The sequence below is a fragment of the Buceros rhinoceros genome, unplaced genomic scaffold (genome assembly GCF_000710305.1).
Source record: "Buceros rhinoceros silvestris isolate BGI_N320 unplaced genomic scaffold, ASM71030v1 scaffold26719, whole genome shotgun sequence".
Taxonomy (NCBI): domain Eukaryota; kingdom Metazoa; phylum Chordata; class Aves; order Bucerotiformes; family Bucerotidae; genus Buceros; species Buceros rhinoceros.
Genome location: NW_010433749.1, coordinates 5,564 through 20,993, shown reverse-complemented (window position 1 = coordinate 20,993; position 15,430 = coordinate 5,564). Strand labels below are relative to the sequence as shown.

The following is a 15,430-nucleotide window of genomic DNA, read 5'->3' as shown; positions in this document are numbered from 1 at the left end:
CTAGCAAATTTACTTCTAATAAATGTAAAGCCTAGGAACATTTTCTGGAAACTCAAGAACCCAAGGAAGTCCAGGCTCGGGGTAGTAGCGGTGGTAGTAAATGAGAGTCTGCAGCCCTAAGCTGTATCTCCAGTACTAAGCCAGGCAGAGAACGTGTCGCACTGGAAATGAAGCTATTACAACCAAGCAGTCTTTACTGTGAGCTAGGTTACTCATCCCGGTGATCTGAGGTTAAGGGCTCCAGAGCTTGTGAGCTGGCGTGCCTGAGACAGGAGCAGAGATTTTGGTCTCTGCTTTTGGATTGTGCCTCGATGTGCCCAGCATGACCCCTCCAGGATACAGCCGTCTAGCTCTGCATAACAAGGAAACGGGATCTCCAAGTTCAGCAAGCAACAGGCACAGTTGTTGTACAGGAACAGAGAGAGAAGGGAACATTTACACCCATAAAACTCAATATGCATTAACCAGGATACAACACTGGAAGAAGAGCAAACAACTAGTTAGTCACTTGTACAATGCAGCTGGCCCTCCCCCACATGACGGGAACAGCACACATCAGTGTTGAGACAGAACAGAAGAGTCTAACCACCCTCCTATAAACTAGGACATAAAACATGGGTATTTGTGTAGTACTCTTCAGAACGATAAGCAGAACTTCCACAATACCGCCGTTCCTCTGTAAGGAAAGGGAGAAAGTAAAAACACATGAAGGATGAGATGAGTACGACACAGCCCTGCTGGTGCCCAGGTAGGGGCTCTCCAGGCTGAGGAAGGGGGCTGACCACAAAACATCAGCAGAGACCAATAGGACCTGGAGGAGCTGAAGGGAAAACAAGCAGGTGCCAAAACATCTCCCTTCAAAGCTGACAAAACATTTTAGGATTGTAGGCTAATTCAGGCGGGAAAAGGCCATAGAAGTTATCCAGTCAGTCCAGGATTCCCGCTCAAAGAAGAGTCAGCTAAAAGGTCGGATTGGGTTACCCAAGCCTTTACAGTGCTGCTTACAGGCAAATATCTAAGAAAAGTGAGATTCATCCTCAAACCTGACCATCCTGAACAGCCCAAAGCTCCCGAGGGCAGTCAGCAGTCAGATGGAAAGATTCAGGCAGGTATTAAATAGAGAAGGTGCTGCCCAGCAGCAGGAGATACAAAGCGTTGCAGCTGTACACAGAAAAACCATCATGAAGGTTTTCCCTTGGTGAGATGCTCCAGCTGAAACAGATGTCGGAGTTCGGTGTTCCAGAGAACAGCACAAAATCAAAAAGATTTGTCCTCTCTTGGGTCATGTTAGAGTCTCTTTACTACTGCTGATTGATGGATTAGGAAGGGACATCCACATTCCTCATACTAACTTCTTCTTTCCTTATGCTCATCTTAGAGATGCTACTTCCACAGTACACGATTATATGTTTGGAAGTCAGAATATTGAGTGGTCCAGCTGAATGTATGCCTTTAACTGCAAAAGCCATAGGACCAGCTAACACTTCTGGATCGTTCATATGCAGCAATAGCTTTCTCGCTCTCTCCTGGGCCTAGACAACCACCCCACAAGTATATTGCGTCAATAGGACACAGGAAATGAATCCTTTTCCCAACCATGCCTTCATTTTTTTTCCATGCTGTTAAACATTTGTGACAGTTTCTTCATTTTTCAGTGAGGTCAGAAGTAAAATTCCTTGATGCTACATGCAAGAGTAACTCATGCTCCCTCCACTTCTTTGAGGCTCACGAGGACTGAGTGTTCGGGGTGGCACCAGTACATGTGGATCTTTTAAAAACCTTTCCTGATACTATACATGAAATCCACGACTTCGACTCCCCCCAGAATCATTCACCAGTACTGAAACTCCGTGTTGCAGACTGAGCAGTATGGCAAAGACCAGATCAAACGAGAGAGCCACCACACGTTCGTAACCACATGTACTGTTTTCAGCGAGTATTGACGAAGCTCCTTGAACAAGGAGTGCCGGCCAAAGCATGGACTGGCATAACTGCGCCTCCAGTGGGATTCTCCTGCAATTACAGTAGGATTATATGAAATAATAAAGGGTCTGTAGATCTAATTCGTTCTGCTGGAGAAAGTATTAGTACTTGTACAGTGACACATAAGACCTACATGCTACTTTTGTAATGATGGTTTTAAATCAAGAAAATACAGCTGATGCATGAGACTTTCCCCTCTGGGACTGGTGTGAATTTGTGAACATTCAGACCTACATTTGATAGAACAACTTCTGTATTTAGAGATCATGGCGCTTACCTGAAATGAAAACGTGGCAAATGCATTTTGAGAAATACTTGAATGAGTCTGTACAAGATGCACAAAATGCAGCTTTGGAAGCTGACAAAGATAAAGCTCAGCAAGCCCAAGCTAGCTGACAGGGAAATACTTTAAAAGCAGGATGCTGTTGATTAGACTGACAAATGATGTTCTAATCCGAGTAAACAGAGACTGCATATTCTCTGCTAAAAACGACAAATAGGAACAATGGCTTCATTGTGCACATTGAACCACTGCCAGCCTTGGAACAATAGAGTTTGCTTTTCTAAATGGTGTTTGAAAATCGGTTTTGGATGTGATTACCTTACCTGTCCTTGAAACACTAATCGTTTTTCAGCCATGATTTCAACAGAATATACCACAGAATATGCTGTTTTCAATGGTAAATGTTCAAACTGCGGCTGCTGGTGAAGCACTCTTCTGTACTGGAGAAAATTTCAGACCCTCAGGTGTGATTTTCTTATGATTAAATCCTGTAGAGGCCGAGTGCTCACCTGGACTGCAAGTCTAGGAAGGATACAGACTCCCATTTACAGCCACATCCTCCACTTGAGATAGAATAAGCCAGAGAACAGACACTTAACAATGTTGCTGTACTCCCAAATTTGGGAGGAGATTGAAGACAACATTAATTTAAAAAAAAAAATTACAAAGATGTATCTACTTGTTTTGATTTCTACCAAGTACTCAGGATTTGGCCCAAGTTATCATTTGTCTTAAATGTTATGCTTTCCACTTCCAGAGAGCCGGAAAACAGCACTTAACAGCACAAGGTTCAGGTGATTCCTAGTTATCAATTCACGAGGGACAGTGAAAGGAAAAAAACCCTCACCATAGTCCAAGGTGTAAAAGGTGCAGGGTACTAGTGCACATTAATTTCTAGGTCTTTTTGATTGGTTTTTAGACAGAGGAGGAAGGGTCAGGACCCTGAGCACCTGACACCATAAAGGATCTAGAGCTGCTGGGGAACTCTGAAAACTCTGGGTGGAACTGGGAACTCCAGCAAAAGCAGGAGGCTGGTCCAGTTCTTCTGAAGTTACTGACAAAACTCCTTTCCTTGCAGTGGGTTAGAGGGGAAAGCAAGGAGAAAGCGGCAAGGAGTTGCTGGAAGCCAGGTTAGAAATCCAAAGAAGCAAACCAGCCCTTTTGACTTCAAGATACCAAAGTGACAGGTTCACTCACGCCATAGGTTGGTTTTGTACATCTAAAGAACAGAAGTTCTGCAAACTTATGTCCCTGCTCTAGTAAAGTTTGAGTTTAAATGAAAGGAAATAAGCACGATGCTCGCATCAGCTTTTTATTTAACAAACACCTCTGTGAAACTCCCATCTCTATTCAGAGCTGAAATGAAACTCTGCTGCCACTCAGCTTTGCAAAAGACTGTTCACCTCTGCGCAAAAGTAAAAAAGACGACAGTGGCTGCAGCAACTCTTAGCAGACAGCTGGAAAATTCCTGTTCCTTTTAGAAGATCATTGCGACAAAGAATTCCCTCTTCTCTAAGGAAAACATTTTTCATACTTCTTTAGCACGACTCACTGCCCAGGGTTGGAGCCAGTCCACCTGTCCACCCTACCAAACCGAGAAGTATTTTAAGCATCAAATGATAAAAGAGCATTCCAACTCTTAGTTCGGCAGTGACTCGTTCAGGCTGATTTTAAAACACGTCGCAAAGTCAGTACCTTCACTGAAGGCAGCACACCATTTCACATACGGGCCTGAAGCGAGCGGCAGCCACCTGGGAGGGTGAAAAGGATTGATCCCTCTGGTATCATGTGTTCCTCAAAAAGCACTTTGGAGAGCAGAAGGTGAAACTATTGACAGTAAAGGTAATAAAAGGCGGGGGGGGGGCAATAGACGGGAATCCGTTTAAAAGACAAATTGCGCCTCCAAAAAGTGTAACACCTTGAACATGCAGAAGAATTGACGCTTTCTCAGCACTAGAGCTGTCCGACACATGAGAGAAGCCCCAGGTAGAACTGGGACACAGGGGTATGAAGTTTTGGGCAGTACCAGTGCAGACTCCAGCACTCACAGCTTCCACCTCCCTAAATAAAACAAAGCTTACAGAAAAGCATTTTGGGGTGACCTACATGGCCTGTATTTTCACCACAAAAGAGGAGCGTTATCACAATGGAACAGTGGGCTGAGGGAGTCCGGAAAGAAGAGTTAAAACCACATCCGATCCGAATTCCAGAATTAACAAAAGTGTATATAGAGGTACTCTCCCTGACACCTTTTTTGGTGGGTTTATTTTTTTTTTTTACTACCATCTCCACAATTTATTTTTATTGGCATCTCAAGCAATCTTGCAGGAATATAGATTAGAAAGCTAAGAAAAGGAGAGATCAGGCTACATTTCTGAATTAAATAACCACTTTCCTTTATAAATGCTAAATCCCACCCTAACACCTCAAAGTGAGATCCCGTGGTCCAGGCTGTTTTCCAAGGCTGTGTTAAACTACTTCACCTGTGGAACAATGAAAACATTCACTGCAGGCCTCTGGTTTTCTCACTTATTCCTCATGTATTTGTCAGAGTAAGTCCCTCACTACCAAGTTTTTGGAAACCACAGAAGGGTCTCATTAAGGTAAAACATTGTCAAGAAGGAGGAAAGACTGCTGGACATTTTGCAGCGAGTGCTGGAATGAGCAATGTGCAGGCTTATCTTCCCTGCAACTTAGAACAAACTTGGCAGTCCCTGGGTGTAAGATACTTACTTAAATTTCTTTTTAGTTCGCACTAGTGCACAAGAACAACTCTAAGAAAATTCTTTCAAGCCAGTGAAGTTTTCAGTAAGTGAGCAGGTTATGAGACCTTACCTTCATTTAAAAATATTTCACTTGTGTCTACGACTTCTGGTCAGTAAATACACAGAGTCTGTTACATATTAAAAAAGCAAGAACAGCAAACCCACACTTACGCAACAGTTTTTCTCCAGAGTAGTAGCTGTAGCTTTTGTTCTGCTCCAGTACTCACATTGCCCCACAATTTGCTGGATCTAGTTTAGTCCTGACAGTTGAAAGTTCTAGTAGCATCACATAAAAGAGTAAGCTATGCCTGAAACTTCAAAGAGGAATTTTCATCCTCTGTCCATCCGGCTGTTGTTCCTTAGCTTTTGAGCCCAGGTAAATTGGCTGTCACACACTTCCTGCACTTTGCAATGAAATAGTTAATTAATCCAGGTTAATAGTACTAGTAGGGACTATCACAGTACTCAAGGTAACGAAACACAGCTGTCCTGTGCTTGTGCCTACCACATCCAACAATCCACATTTTCTCCACAAAGACACCTCCCATCCACCTAAGGGGGAATATTCTTTACTGCCAAGTATTATTCTGCATGAAAGCTGGGTTAGGAAGTCCAACATTTAAATATTCACTGAAAGAATAAATCCTTTTTGGACAAAAAAAAAAAAGTGGTTAATTTTGAACAGTTTTGCTTCATCTTTGAGGTATCAGCTCTAGTCAGTTCAAGTGAGGACTCTTAGCATGGAGACACTGAAAATCAGGACAATGCAGAAACAACAGCCTGCTTATGTGAATCTAGTACTAACATGATTAATTTTACAATTAAAAAAAAAAAATCTTTGTTTTGTGTAAATATAACAGCAAAAAAACGTACCAAGTGTGAAAAGCTTTCTGACTTACCTGTACCCACCCAAGAAAAAAGTAAGAATGTTTTTAATAGACTAAACTGTGCTGCTCCACTACACCACTAGCAAACAGAAGGGATAAATGAAGACAGACATAGACTGTGTAGGAGATAACTTACTTCATTTATTCAATTCTCAACTTAATTTTGATGCTAAAAATTGGTCGAAGGCACTTCAAAGAAGGTATTTAAGAAACAAATCCTTATGGTGATCACCAAGTCACCAACTTGTATCTGCCATTAGGGACGCAACAACATAGAATTGCAATTTAAATCATTCACAGGTTTTAAGTGGAGCATACTGTCCAGCAGCAGTATTCAATTCTTCTAGAGCACTCATAACATTTGTGGAGTATTGTAAATACCATATTGTAAAACAAAGAAACACTACTTCAAACAGAACAAATATCAAGACATGAAAAAACACTGATTTTTAATATATACCCCCACCAAAGCAAAATTAAGAATGTGTCCTTAAAGGCCAAAGGTACTGGGAAAAGAGCTTCCACAACATGAGAGATGGTGGAACATCACCAGTGTTTAACCTCTTACATAAGGCAAATATTGACTGCAAAACTGAATTAGGAGAGAAAGAGGATTAAAATTCATCCTTTTTTGCAAACAAACAAAGAGACTAATACTATCCTCTAATTAAGAACAGTGATCAGAAGGTAACTTCTTGAGATTCCCATTCTTTCTGAAATAAAAACCACTTAACGCAAGGTTAAAATACTACTCTGTTACATCAAGTGACACTCCCACATTGACATGTGAACAACTGCTACCTAGTAATTTCCAGGAAAACTAGTTTGAAATTTTTAGGTGGGTCATTTAAATCACTGTGGTACCAATGGAAGCTTCTAGGTTTCATAAAATTAAGAAACCTCTTTTAGAAACCAAACCAAACCACAGAGCAATAATCGGTATAGCCTAAGAGAGCCGTGCCTCAGAAAGGTCTGTCCACCTGAAACACAGTAGCCCCTCAAATTCAATAAATACTTTCTTAAAGCACAAAGACCTAAGAATGAAGTAACAAACTGCTCAGTAGTGTAATGTACATGAGAATTATACTAACTGTTTGCATTCCAGCCTTGTCTACTGAAGCTTTTGAAGGGATCAAAATGCACACCAATTATTTTAGAGGCATCAGCTCATTGTTACAGCAACACAGTTCATCAGAGAACAGCAGTCTTCTGTCACAGAATGTAAAAACTGATACTTTTCTATCTTGTCTGGAAGGAAAAAAAAAACCAAACCTTTGCAGTGCTGTGAGAAAGGCAAAAGAAACAGAGGCCTAAGCACAAGGACACTTTAAAACAAAGCAAGAAAGGGCATCTGAAGAAAAGGCTACTCTTACTTCTCCAGATAGGCCATCACCTAATTATCACAAGGTAGTATGTTCTTAGCCTTATTCCTCAAGAAATGGAACTCGTTCCTTTATTTCTCCACTTCTGAGGTCCTGCATGTTTTGTGGAAAGGGACATTCCTGCCCTGTTCTGCTAAACCCACAAGTCTCAGCTGGACAGCAGACAAGAATTAGAACTGCTGCTGAGAAAAGGCTTCACTGTGAACTCAGCAGTGGCTGGTTTGACTTACCACCTCAGCAACCAACCGGAGTGGAGCTCACTACCTGCTTCCTCTTGCCCACCTGAGACTTAAGCATAACGAAGCTGAAAACCCAGAGACAGTCAGGACAGTAAAGAACATGAAGAGGAAATTATGTTACCACACAGGGCAAATGTTGGACACAAATCTGTGGGGAATATGCAAGATTAGTCCTGCCTGTTGGGGTAGAAAGCCTTTAAATCCCCATGGATGAACTAAGGAAGAAAGCAGTAATAAAGGAACAGTACAGTAGATTCGTAGATCTTCTAAATGGGCTGAATTTACAAAGAGATTAAGTTGGGATCTTGATTTAATTTTATAACTTCCTTAAGTATTCCAGAAAATTTGTATTGTTGTTTGAACAATGTCACGGGAGTTATCAATACCATATGGATTTCACAATTGGTTTGTGCTGTACATTGAATAAACATTCAGCTCACAGAAGGAAGCACCTCTCAGCATGGTACTATCCATCCTCTGGTCAAGCATTCCTTTGACGAGAGCAAACTGGAGACTTTTTTAAACAAATGCAGTTACAATTTTCTACTTAGGTCAATAAACATGAAATAGAGCTCATGTCCCTTTCAGTACTTCAGAGGCAGTCTTTTAAAAGACCAACAGATTTAACCCTGCAAGAACTATTTGTTTAACGAATACCTGAAATATGAACCCCACCGACTTTCAGGCAGAGATGGTGTAAGTAACGTTTTGATTGTAGGAGATATTTCAGTAATTGCCATCATGCTGCAGAGCAGTGGTCAGAAAGGAAGTTGTGACTCTACTGCTGGACAACAGATAGAACCCTAATCTGTACAAGAACGATCTTTGGGAAAAGAAAATTCCAGTTATTTATGGTAACATCCTCTTCCAGGAAGGAAGGACAGCAGAGGTAAGGCTGTCTGCTACCACTATGTGCCCTTTCCAGAACAATGACTGGAAGTAGTTAGGTTATGTCCAAATTCATCAATATGATGAAGGTGAAAAGTGATAAAAAGATGAAGAAGCTTGTGTTCAAGTGTGGAATAAAAACACACTACATGTCACATTTAACCCCATTCCCCATACTGCTATTCCCTTGAAAAAAAGAGAACCCGGAAGTTTTAAGTTAACACATAAAATAAAGGCTTGGCCTCTGAAAATTTTTCAGCAATTACAACACCTACTTTGTCCCATACCAAGAAAGTATTTTCAGTTAAGAGGCAGACATACTCATAAAGTAGTGAAGAAAGTTAATGCACTTTTCCTGTGTTCAGATTCCTGCATTCAAGCTGAGTAACAGTAACACTTCAGCTTCAAAAAGAGTGAAACCAGGATCATTTGACACTGTTCTGAAAAACGTAACAAAAAGCAGATACAGAAGAAATTTTTAGAAGTGGAAGAAAAAAAAGTGTTCAGAAGAGTGAAATTAAGTACTTCAGGGCAGCAGCCAAATCACCTTCACTGCAGTTTTAAAACAGGACTTGTTTGTATCTGTAAAATTCTAATGAACAAGGTAACTCCACAATCTCAAAGTATAGTGATGTGAAAATTAAGTGGAAATAAACTGTAATACTGGATGAAACCAAGTTATTATAATGCCATTGTAACTTTACTCAGATACTGTTCTTTCTGGTTTACATGGAAGGCGTGATGAAAGAGAGACTTCTATTTCAAAAAGCACCTACCTTATGTTATGCTGAGAAATTCTGAGATTAATTTTTATATCCATTCAACCAATAGGGTAAGTTAATACCAAAAAAATGCCAAAGAAGCCACAGGCCAATACATAAGTAACTTGTAACACCTCAGCAATTTAAACAATAGTAACTACTATTATACATAGTAACTGTTTCTCCCTAAAACAGCAGTGATACAACTTCACATTGTTTTGTACAACAGAGACTTAAAATTTTTAAAATAATTCATAGCAGTGAATTGCATTTCTGAAACAATTCAGATTAATCTTTTGGGTGGCTCTCTGCCTATTCATAATGACCAGTCTGTCGTTAAGGCAAAGCAGCCTTGAGACTCTACTTTCTCACCTCTCCCTGCTTTACAGGGCAAGGTGCACAATGCAACTTCAAGATATTGACAGTACTAGAGAACATCATAATGAAGTATTTGACTGTGCAGCATCCAATTTCTAGTATTCAAACTGACTAACAGAACATCTGGAAAGCAATCCAGGGGAGCAGAAAACATAACAGAAATACTGTATGATTATCTGTGAACCCATATGCTACGTTCTTTATACAAATTCTTCCAGATACTAGTGTACCAGAACAACCTCCTATTTCACAGCTTTAGGGCTCCAAATCTTCAAGAGCCAGGCTGCAAGGTCACACTGCCCCAAACAGTCAGAGCCAGCACCAGACTCTGCTGCATGCAGACAGCAACAGGAAGTTCTGCCAAAGTGATTTTTGAAATAAGAATCTCCATGAGTAATTTCAGTCCACAAGCTTCATGCAGGAGTTTGAGGTACATTTATTCATTGCACTGGCTTCTTTTTGTTTTCTTCAATTAATTCTCAGAAGTTTTTTGCTTTAGATTTTGATTACCCTCCAGCGCTTCCTTTTTGCTCTGCTCTTCTGGATTCTTTGCTAAATCAGGATTGTACCGATACAAATACCCGTATGGACGAAGATGATAAATCAAATATTCCAAATGATACATAGTCACAGAATCGACATAGTGGAATGAAACTGCTAGATCGGAGCAGCATCCAGGACCCTAAAACACAAAATAAATTAAGATAATCAGCCAGAATTGCAACACATGCCCTGGATTAAAGATCTAGGAAGAATTCAAACACATACTTGACTTCATGGTCAAGAAATTCACTATCATCAGTCATACACATACTTTAAAACCTAACTTTGAGCAAGTAAAACGAATCAGACATATCTGTTGAAGCATCAATCTAAAATAAAGTTGGACAAAAAATCTTTTGTTTCTGTAATCAAGACAGCAAAAAAACCTAGCTGCTCTCGTTAGTGTCGGAGGTTTTTTGCTCTTCCATACTTCTTTTTTATGTTAGTATTTAAACAAAACCAAGAAACAGAAAGAAGGTCTGAATGCATTGCATTTATATATGAAACAACATGTCTGTTACTCAGGACAGAATCCATCCAGAGTACATAAGCCAAACATGTGCACATGCACCTGTGTGTGCATTCACATATGGTACAGTTTGGCAACAGTCAATATCTAAATTCCTACCTATAGGAAGTTGTAACAAATAATTTTGGAAGGTTTTTTAAAGATTATTAATTTCATTTATACTATTAAGCTTTTTTAAGAGCTAATTGTTAGCACATTTGTTACAACTTGTATTCACTAGCTCAAATTCAGCTTTGAGAACACTTTTCTGGAAGATAGTTTTGTGGAGTTTTTTTCATCAGATTTGATTGCAGAGCTGCTAATACTCCAATTCTAGTTGGAACTAAGATTCAAGACATTGAAGAGAACAATTGTTACTTAATTGGCATCCTTTAAATAGTTACTAAATTAGATAAATATAGCTTGTTTTTGATACCAGACAAAGTAGTCTCTATCCAAACACAAATACGATAGGACAGGATCAAATAGCTGTCCACATTTCTTTTCCAGCTTTACTGTGTAAACTATCCCACATCCTAGCCTTGACTTTGGCCATTTATGCTGATCTCAAAGCTTGCTGAAAAATAGTAACTTTCAAAGTGAGATTATAATCCTAAAAAAGAAGCTACAGCACAGACTATATGATCAACGTCTACAATGCAGAACACCTTCCAATCACTTTAATTCCAAGTAGCACTCTGCTTCCCACCCCTCCTCTTTTTATTAAATTTTTTTTAAACCAGAAATTTCAGATGTGGAACACAAAGGTGTTACGGGTCTGAAGTTCATGTAGTAAGAATGTTTCAGCTTGTAAATGCTATTTTTATTGCTACAACAAAAGAATTTTTTTAAAAAGATAGCTTTGCCAGCTATCCTGCTTGCTTCCACTTCTACAGAAGGGAGACAAGAGTCCTATACAATTAGGAAACACAAGGAAATATATTTCCTTGTTTGGGTCAGGCTTTTGTTTCATTTCCAGGCAACGTTCATTTGTGATCTTTTCAAAGGAATTCACTTACATGTACATTTTAACAACCATCAGTAAAAAAGTGAGGGGAGGGCAGATACCAAAGTTCAAGCCAGGTAACACTGCACACAGTTACCAGTAAAGTATATTGCAGCACATCTCCATTTGAAGGGAAAAAGAATAGCAGCCAGTACAGTCATGCACGCTATTACCCACCAGCCGCTCCAGTCACTTGGGAATCTCTTAGACAATGTTAACCAACCACAACCATAAACAAGTCTCAAAACTAGTTGTTTCTACAGGTTTATGCAAAGTTTGCTGATGGGTAGAAGATAAAGGTGTATTAACACCACCTTCCCTTTTAGTAGGCTTTAATGTAACTAAGCCATACTGCTTGACCCACCTCTGTGCAGTGAGCACACAGACCCTGAATGAACCAGACTAGTCGTGATTCTAACTGCACACTGGTAGCTGGAGGGACACGGTGTGTGAGATACGAGGGAACAAACCAGAACAGCAACTTTGCAAGGAAGGTAGCGGTGGTGACACTAGGCAAACATGTCAAAAAGGTTTCATTGTTTTTGCTGAACATAGCAAAACATCATGAACAGAACATAGCAAAACAAAAAAAAAAGAATTTAAGATTCACTAGCTCTTCTGGAACATTAAGTTCTTAGCATCAACTTTAAGTTCATTAGTGTATTTAACACATCTACACACAGGTGTATCACAGGATATCACCAAATCTTCTTTTCTAAAATACACTGAGCTGCTATTAAACCGCTGACTCACACCTCCTCAGATGTACTTCATAAAATGGCTACCAGGTTCCTATCGACTTACCTCAACAGCAGGATAATAATTATAATTCCAGTACCAGAATGTTTTTGGTAGGTATCCTTTGATTAAGTGATGTTCTGGAACAAAGGGATGAAAGGTTTCTCTACCACTTGTATCTCTAGAATCTCCTGCTTCCACATTAATGATCTCCATGCATTTTCCTAGTGCTAGGTCTTCAATAGAGGAACTGTGAGAGCATTTGTTTGTTTTAAATGCAGCAACAAATCTCTTCAGAGCTTCTTTGCTCAGAACATATCCAGCTCCTCCACTCATGTAGCCCTGTTTCACATAAGGCTTAAACCTTCTTCCAAAGTATATTGGTTGTTCAGGACTGTATTTTGAAAGAAGCCATCTCAAATTGTCCAAGATAACATACGTATCATCATCTGCTTTCATAAACCAATCAGCATCATCAAAGTAATGGTCATATACATACTGAAAAGCTTTAATAGTCTTCCAGTACAGTTGGTCCCTGCCTTCTTTGGTTTCTAGGCCCACAGTTGGGAAGTCTTTGTTTTCCTCGGAGCTCATAAAAAGTATTTTATTACAACGTTGGGCCCAAGTGGCCTTAACATGCTTGGCTTTCTTTTCTAGATTTTGAGGTCCAGTCATGACCCAACACAGTATTTTCACCTTCTGATACAGTCCTTCTGCAATATTCTTATTCTCATCTAAAAGAAAAGTTCCAAAACAATATTAGATTTGATTGCAAAACGAACTAAGAGCAACCTCCCCCCACACATTCTGTTTCTAGATCAGAAAAGACATGCAGAGAGAGAAGAGGCGCTTGCTACCAAATATACCAGTTAATGAAATTAATGTTAGATTTAGGAAGAAAAGAAACCAGACTCCCAAAACCAAGAAACTAAAATCCTTACAGCTACTTCGACTTCACAGGATAAAAGAGAGCATAAGAGCCATATCAAAATGTGTATCTGTTCCGATAAGTGTGGCTTCAGAAAACTGTGATTTGTACTTAAAAACTGTTTGGAGGGAACTTCTTTATGGTGTTGGAGGACTAATAACAATTAAAAAGCTGAATCTTTTTGCCATTCACAATGATTACAACACAGAAAGGTCAAAAAGCTAATAAACTCTATTATATATATTTATGCTTATTTATGCTAACTAACAAAACCTAACAAATATTCCTAAAACAGCAACATATTTTTCAAAGAAAAAACAGATGACAAGACAGAAAAGAAAGAATTTGTCACTGAATCAAGTTAAATCTTATTTGTAAAAATCAGATTAAATAAGCTAGAGTACTATGAAACTAGTAGTATTACCAAGCTAAAATGTTTTTATTTGCAGGCAATCCAAACAGACACTGTTATCTGAGATAATATGTTTTCCAAGCTGCCGAAGCATCCATTTCTCTCAAAGAATCTTTTTCACTTCATACATACAAAGCAGTTTTAAGTTATGTAAAAGAATATTCCATGGAGAGTGAAACCTGCATAACCAGTCCTAAAATATTCCTGCTTACACTTTATATAATCACAGATCAGATTTCTTTGTAACAACGTTCTGCAATTACAGGTGAAACACTCACAAACTTTGTCTTACAAAGTTTGCAATTTAAATGCATTTAAATAGCAAATTACTCAATATCTTCTTCAGCAGATGCATTATAGGGCATTTTTTCTCATGCAAACTCAGTCCAAACTCAGACACTACATGTATTCAGGATTTAAAATTAAATCATTTAATGAGATCTGTCAAATTTAAAAATATGCCTGAAATATTAGAGGGGGTCTACCTTCTTTGGATTAAATAAATAAATAAATCAGAGCACAACAGAATTCCTGCAGTTTTGACTGAGAACAGTAATTTGCATTTGGGCTGCTGCATAATTGGCTTGGCAAACAATGCCCACAGTGACACTCTCTGCCCCTGCCCTGCTCCAATTACAAGTTTTACTAATTGTGTCAAAAAGCAAGTTCCTTTTTTTTTTTTTTTTTTTTTGAGCTTTAACTAAGAGGCTAGATCAAAAGTTAGACACGGTCCAAAATTAGCTTCTTAAAACAAAAAGCAGTTCGGACACATCTACAATGCTAGCAAATATCTCTGCTTAGCCAAACCACCATTTGATGTCAACAGTTCATTTGAGAAGTTCCTGCTCCAAACAAGTCCAGATAAAGAAGCTGGACAAATAGTTGAACTCTAAGAAAAAAAAGTCACCACTGTAACAAAAATGTGAAAAAAAGAAAACCACCACGCAGCAGACCTCAGTAGGACAAGTTATTTAGATTTAACATGAACAAGGGGAAAGTGAAAGAAAAGGATTCATATGATTCTTGCCAGGGAAGAAAACAGCATTTTACAATGCATGAAAAGGGGGAATATTATATAATTAGCCAGGTGTAACAAAATACCTTTATGCTGTCCAGAGTCTGCATTGAAATTCATTTGTCCTTGCAGCTGATTGTTATCAGTATCTGCTGAGTGTTGACCATGCGGATCATTGTGAAGGATATGAGGCTGAATAGTAACCTGTTCTTCTAGTATAATGCTGAACAGAAGATAGCATACAAAAAATCCTATTGCTGATCCGAAAGTGAAGGTTAGAAGGTTCACCAAAGACTTAGAAGAGGCCATCTCCTGAAGGTAATTCACTGTCAAAAACAAATGAAAAATATGTTAAGCTTAAAGCTGTTTAACATAGAAATCAAATCTAAAACTACAGGAAGAAATTGAGGACTCAATATCTGGAAGTAGAGACATCATCTGAGTTTTCATACAGAAACACCCATTTTTAAAAGGCATCTGGGGGAAGAGGAGAAGAAAATGCATCAGCCTCAAGGCCTCAACTACACATCAAAAACCTTGTATTCCAGTACTAAAAAAACTCTTCGCTTCAGCCACAATCTTGATCCTCAAAAACTAAAGGACTTGCCTGATGATTTTTATAACATTAAACAAAATCAGCATCTCATCATCATCATCATGGCTTGGCTTCGTGAACGAAGATCTGGGAAGGGTTTTCCCACGCTTTCTGCAAGC

General features: G+C 39.1%; 1 protein-coding gene across 1 annotated transcript; it reads right to left on the bottom strand.

The window, feature by feature from the left end:
* Positions 1–10,038: 10,038 nt before the first annotated feature.
* On the bottom strand, positions 10,039–15,038 carry C1GALT1 (core 1 synthase, glycoprotein-N-acetylgalactosamine 3-beta-galactosyltransferase 1). Its single transcript, XM_010144225.1, has 3 exons — positions 14,803–15,038; positions 12,428–13,095; positions 10,039–10,248 (listed from the first exon to the last, which is right to left on the bottom strand). The coding sequence occupies exons 1-3, from the start codon at positions 15,023–15,025 to the stop codon at positions 10,039–10,041; spliced, it is 1,101 nt and encodes a 366-aa protein (XP_010142527.1). The 5' UTR covers positions 15,026–15,038.
* Positions 15,039–15,430: the final 392 nt, after the last annotated feature.

What these genes read in the sequence shown, in the direction of transcription:
- C1GALT1 (XM_010144225.1), bottom strand. Translation starts at nt 15,025, where the DNA reads ATGGCCTCTTCTAAGTCTTTGGTGAACCTTCTAACCTTCACTTTCGGA. An exon ending in AGACTCTGGACAGCATAAAG is followed by an intron (nt 13,096 to 14,802) that starts GTATTTTGTTAC and finishes CTTTTCTTTTAG; the next exon opens with ATGAGAATAAGAATATTGCA. An exon ending in ATTATTATCCTGCTGTTGAG is followed by an intron (nt 10,249 to 12,427) that starts GTAAGTCGATAG and finishes TTTGTGTTTTAG; the next exon opens with GGTCCTGGATGCTGCTCCGA.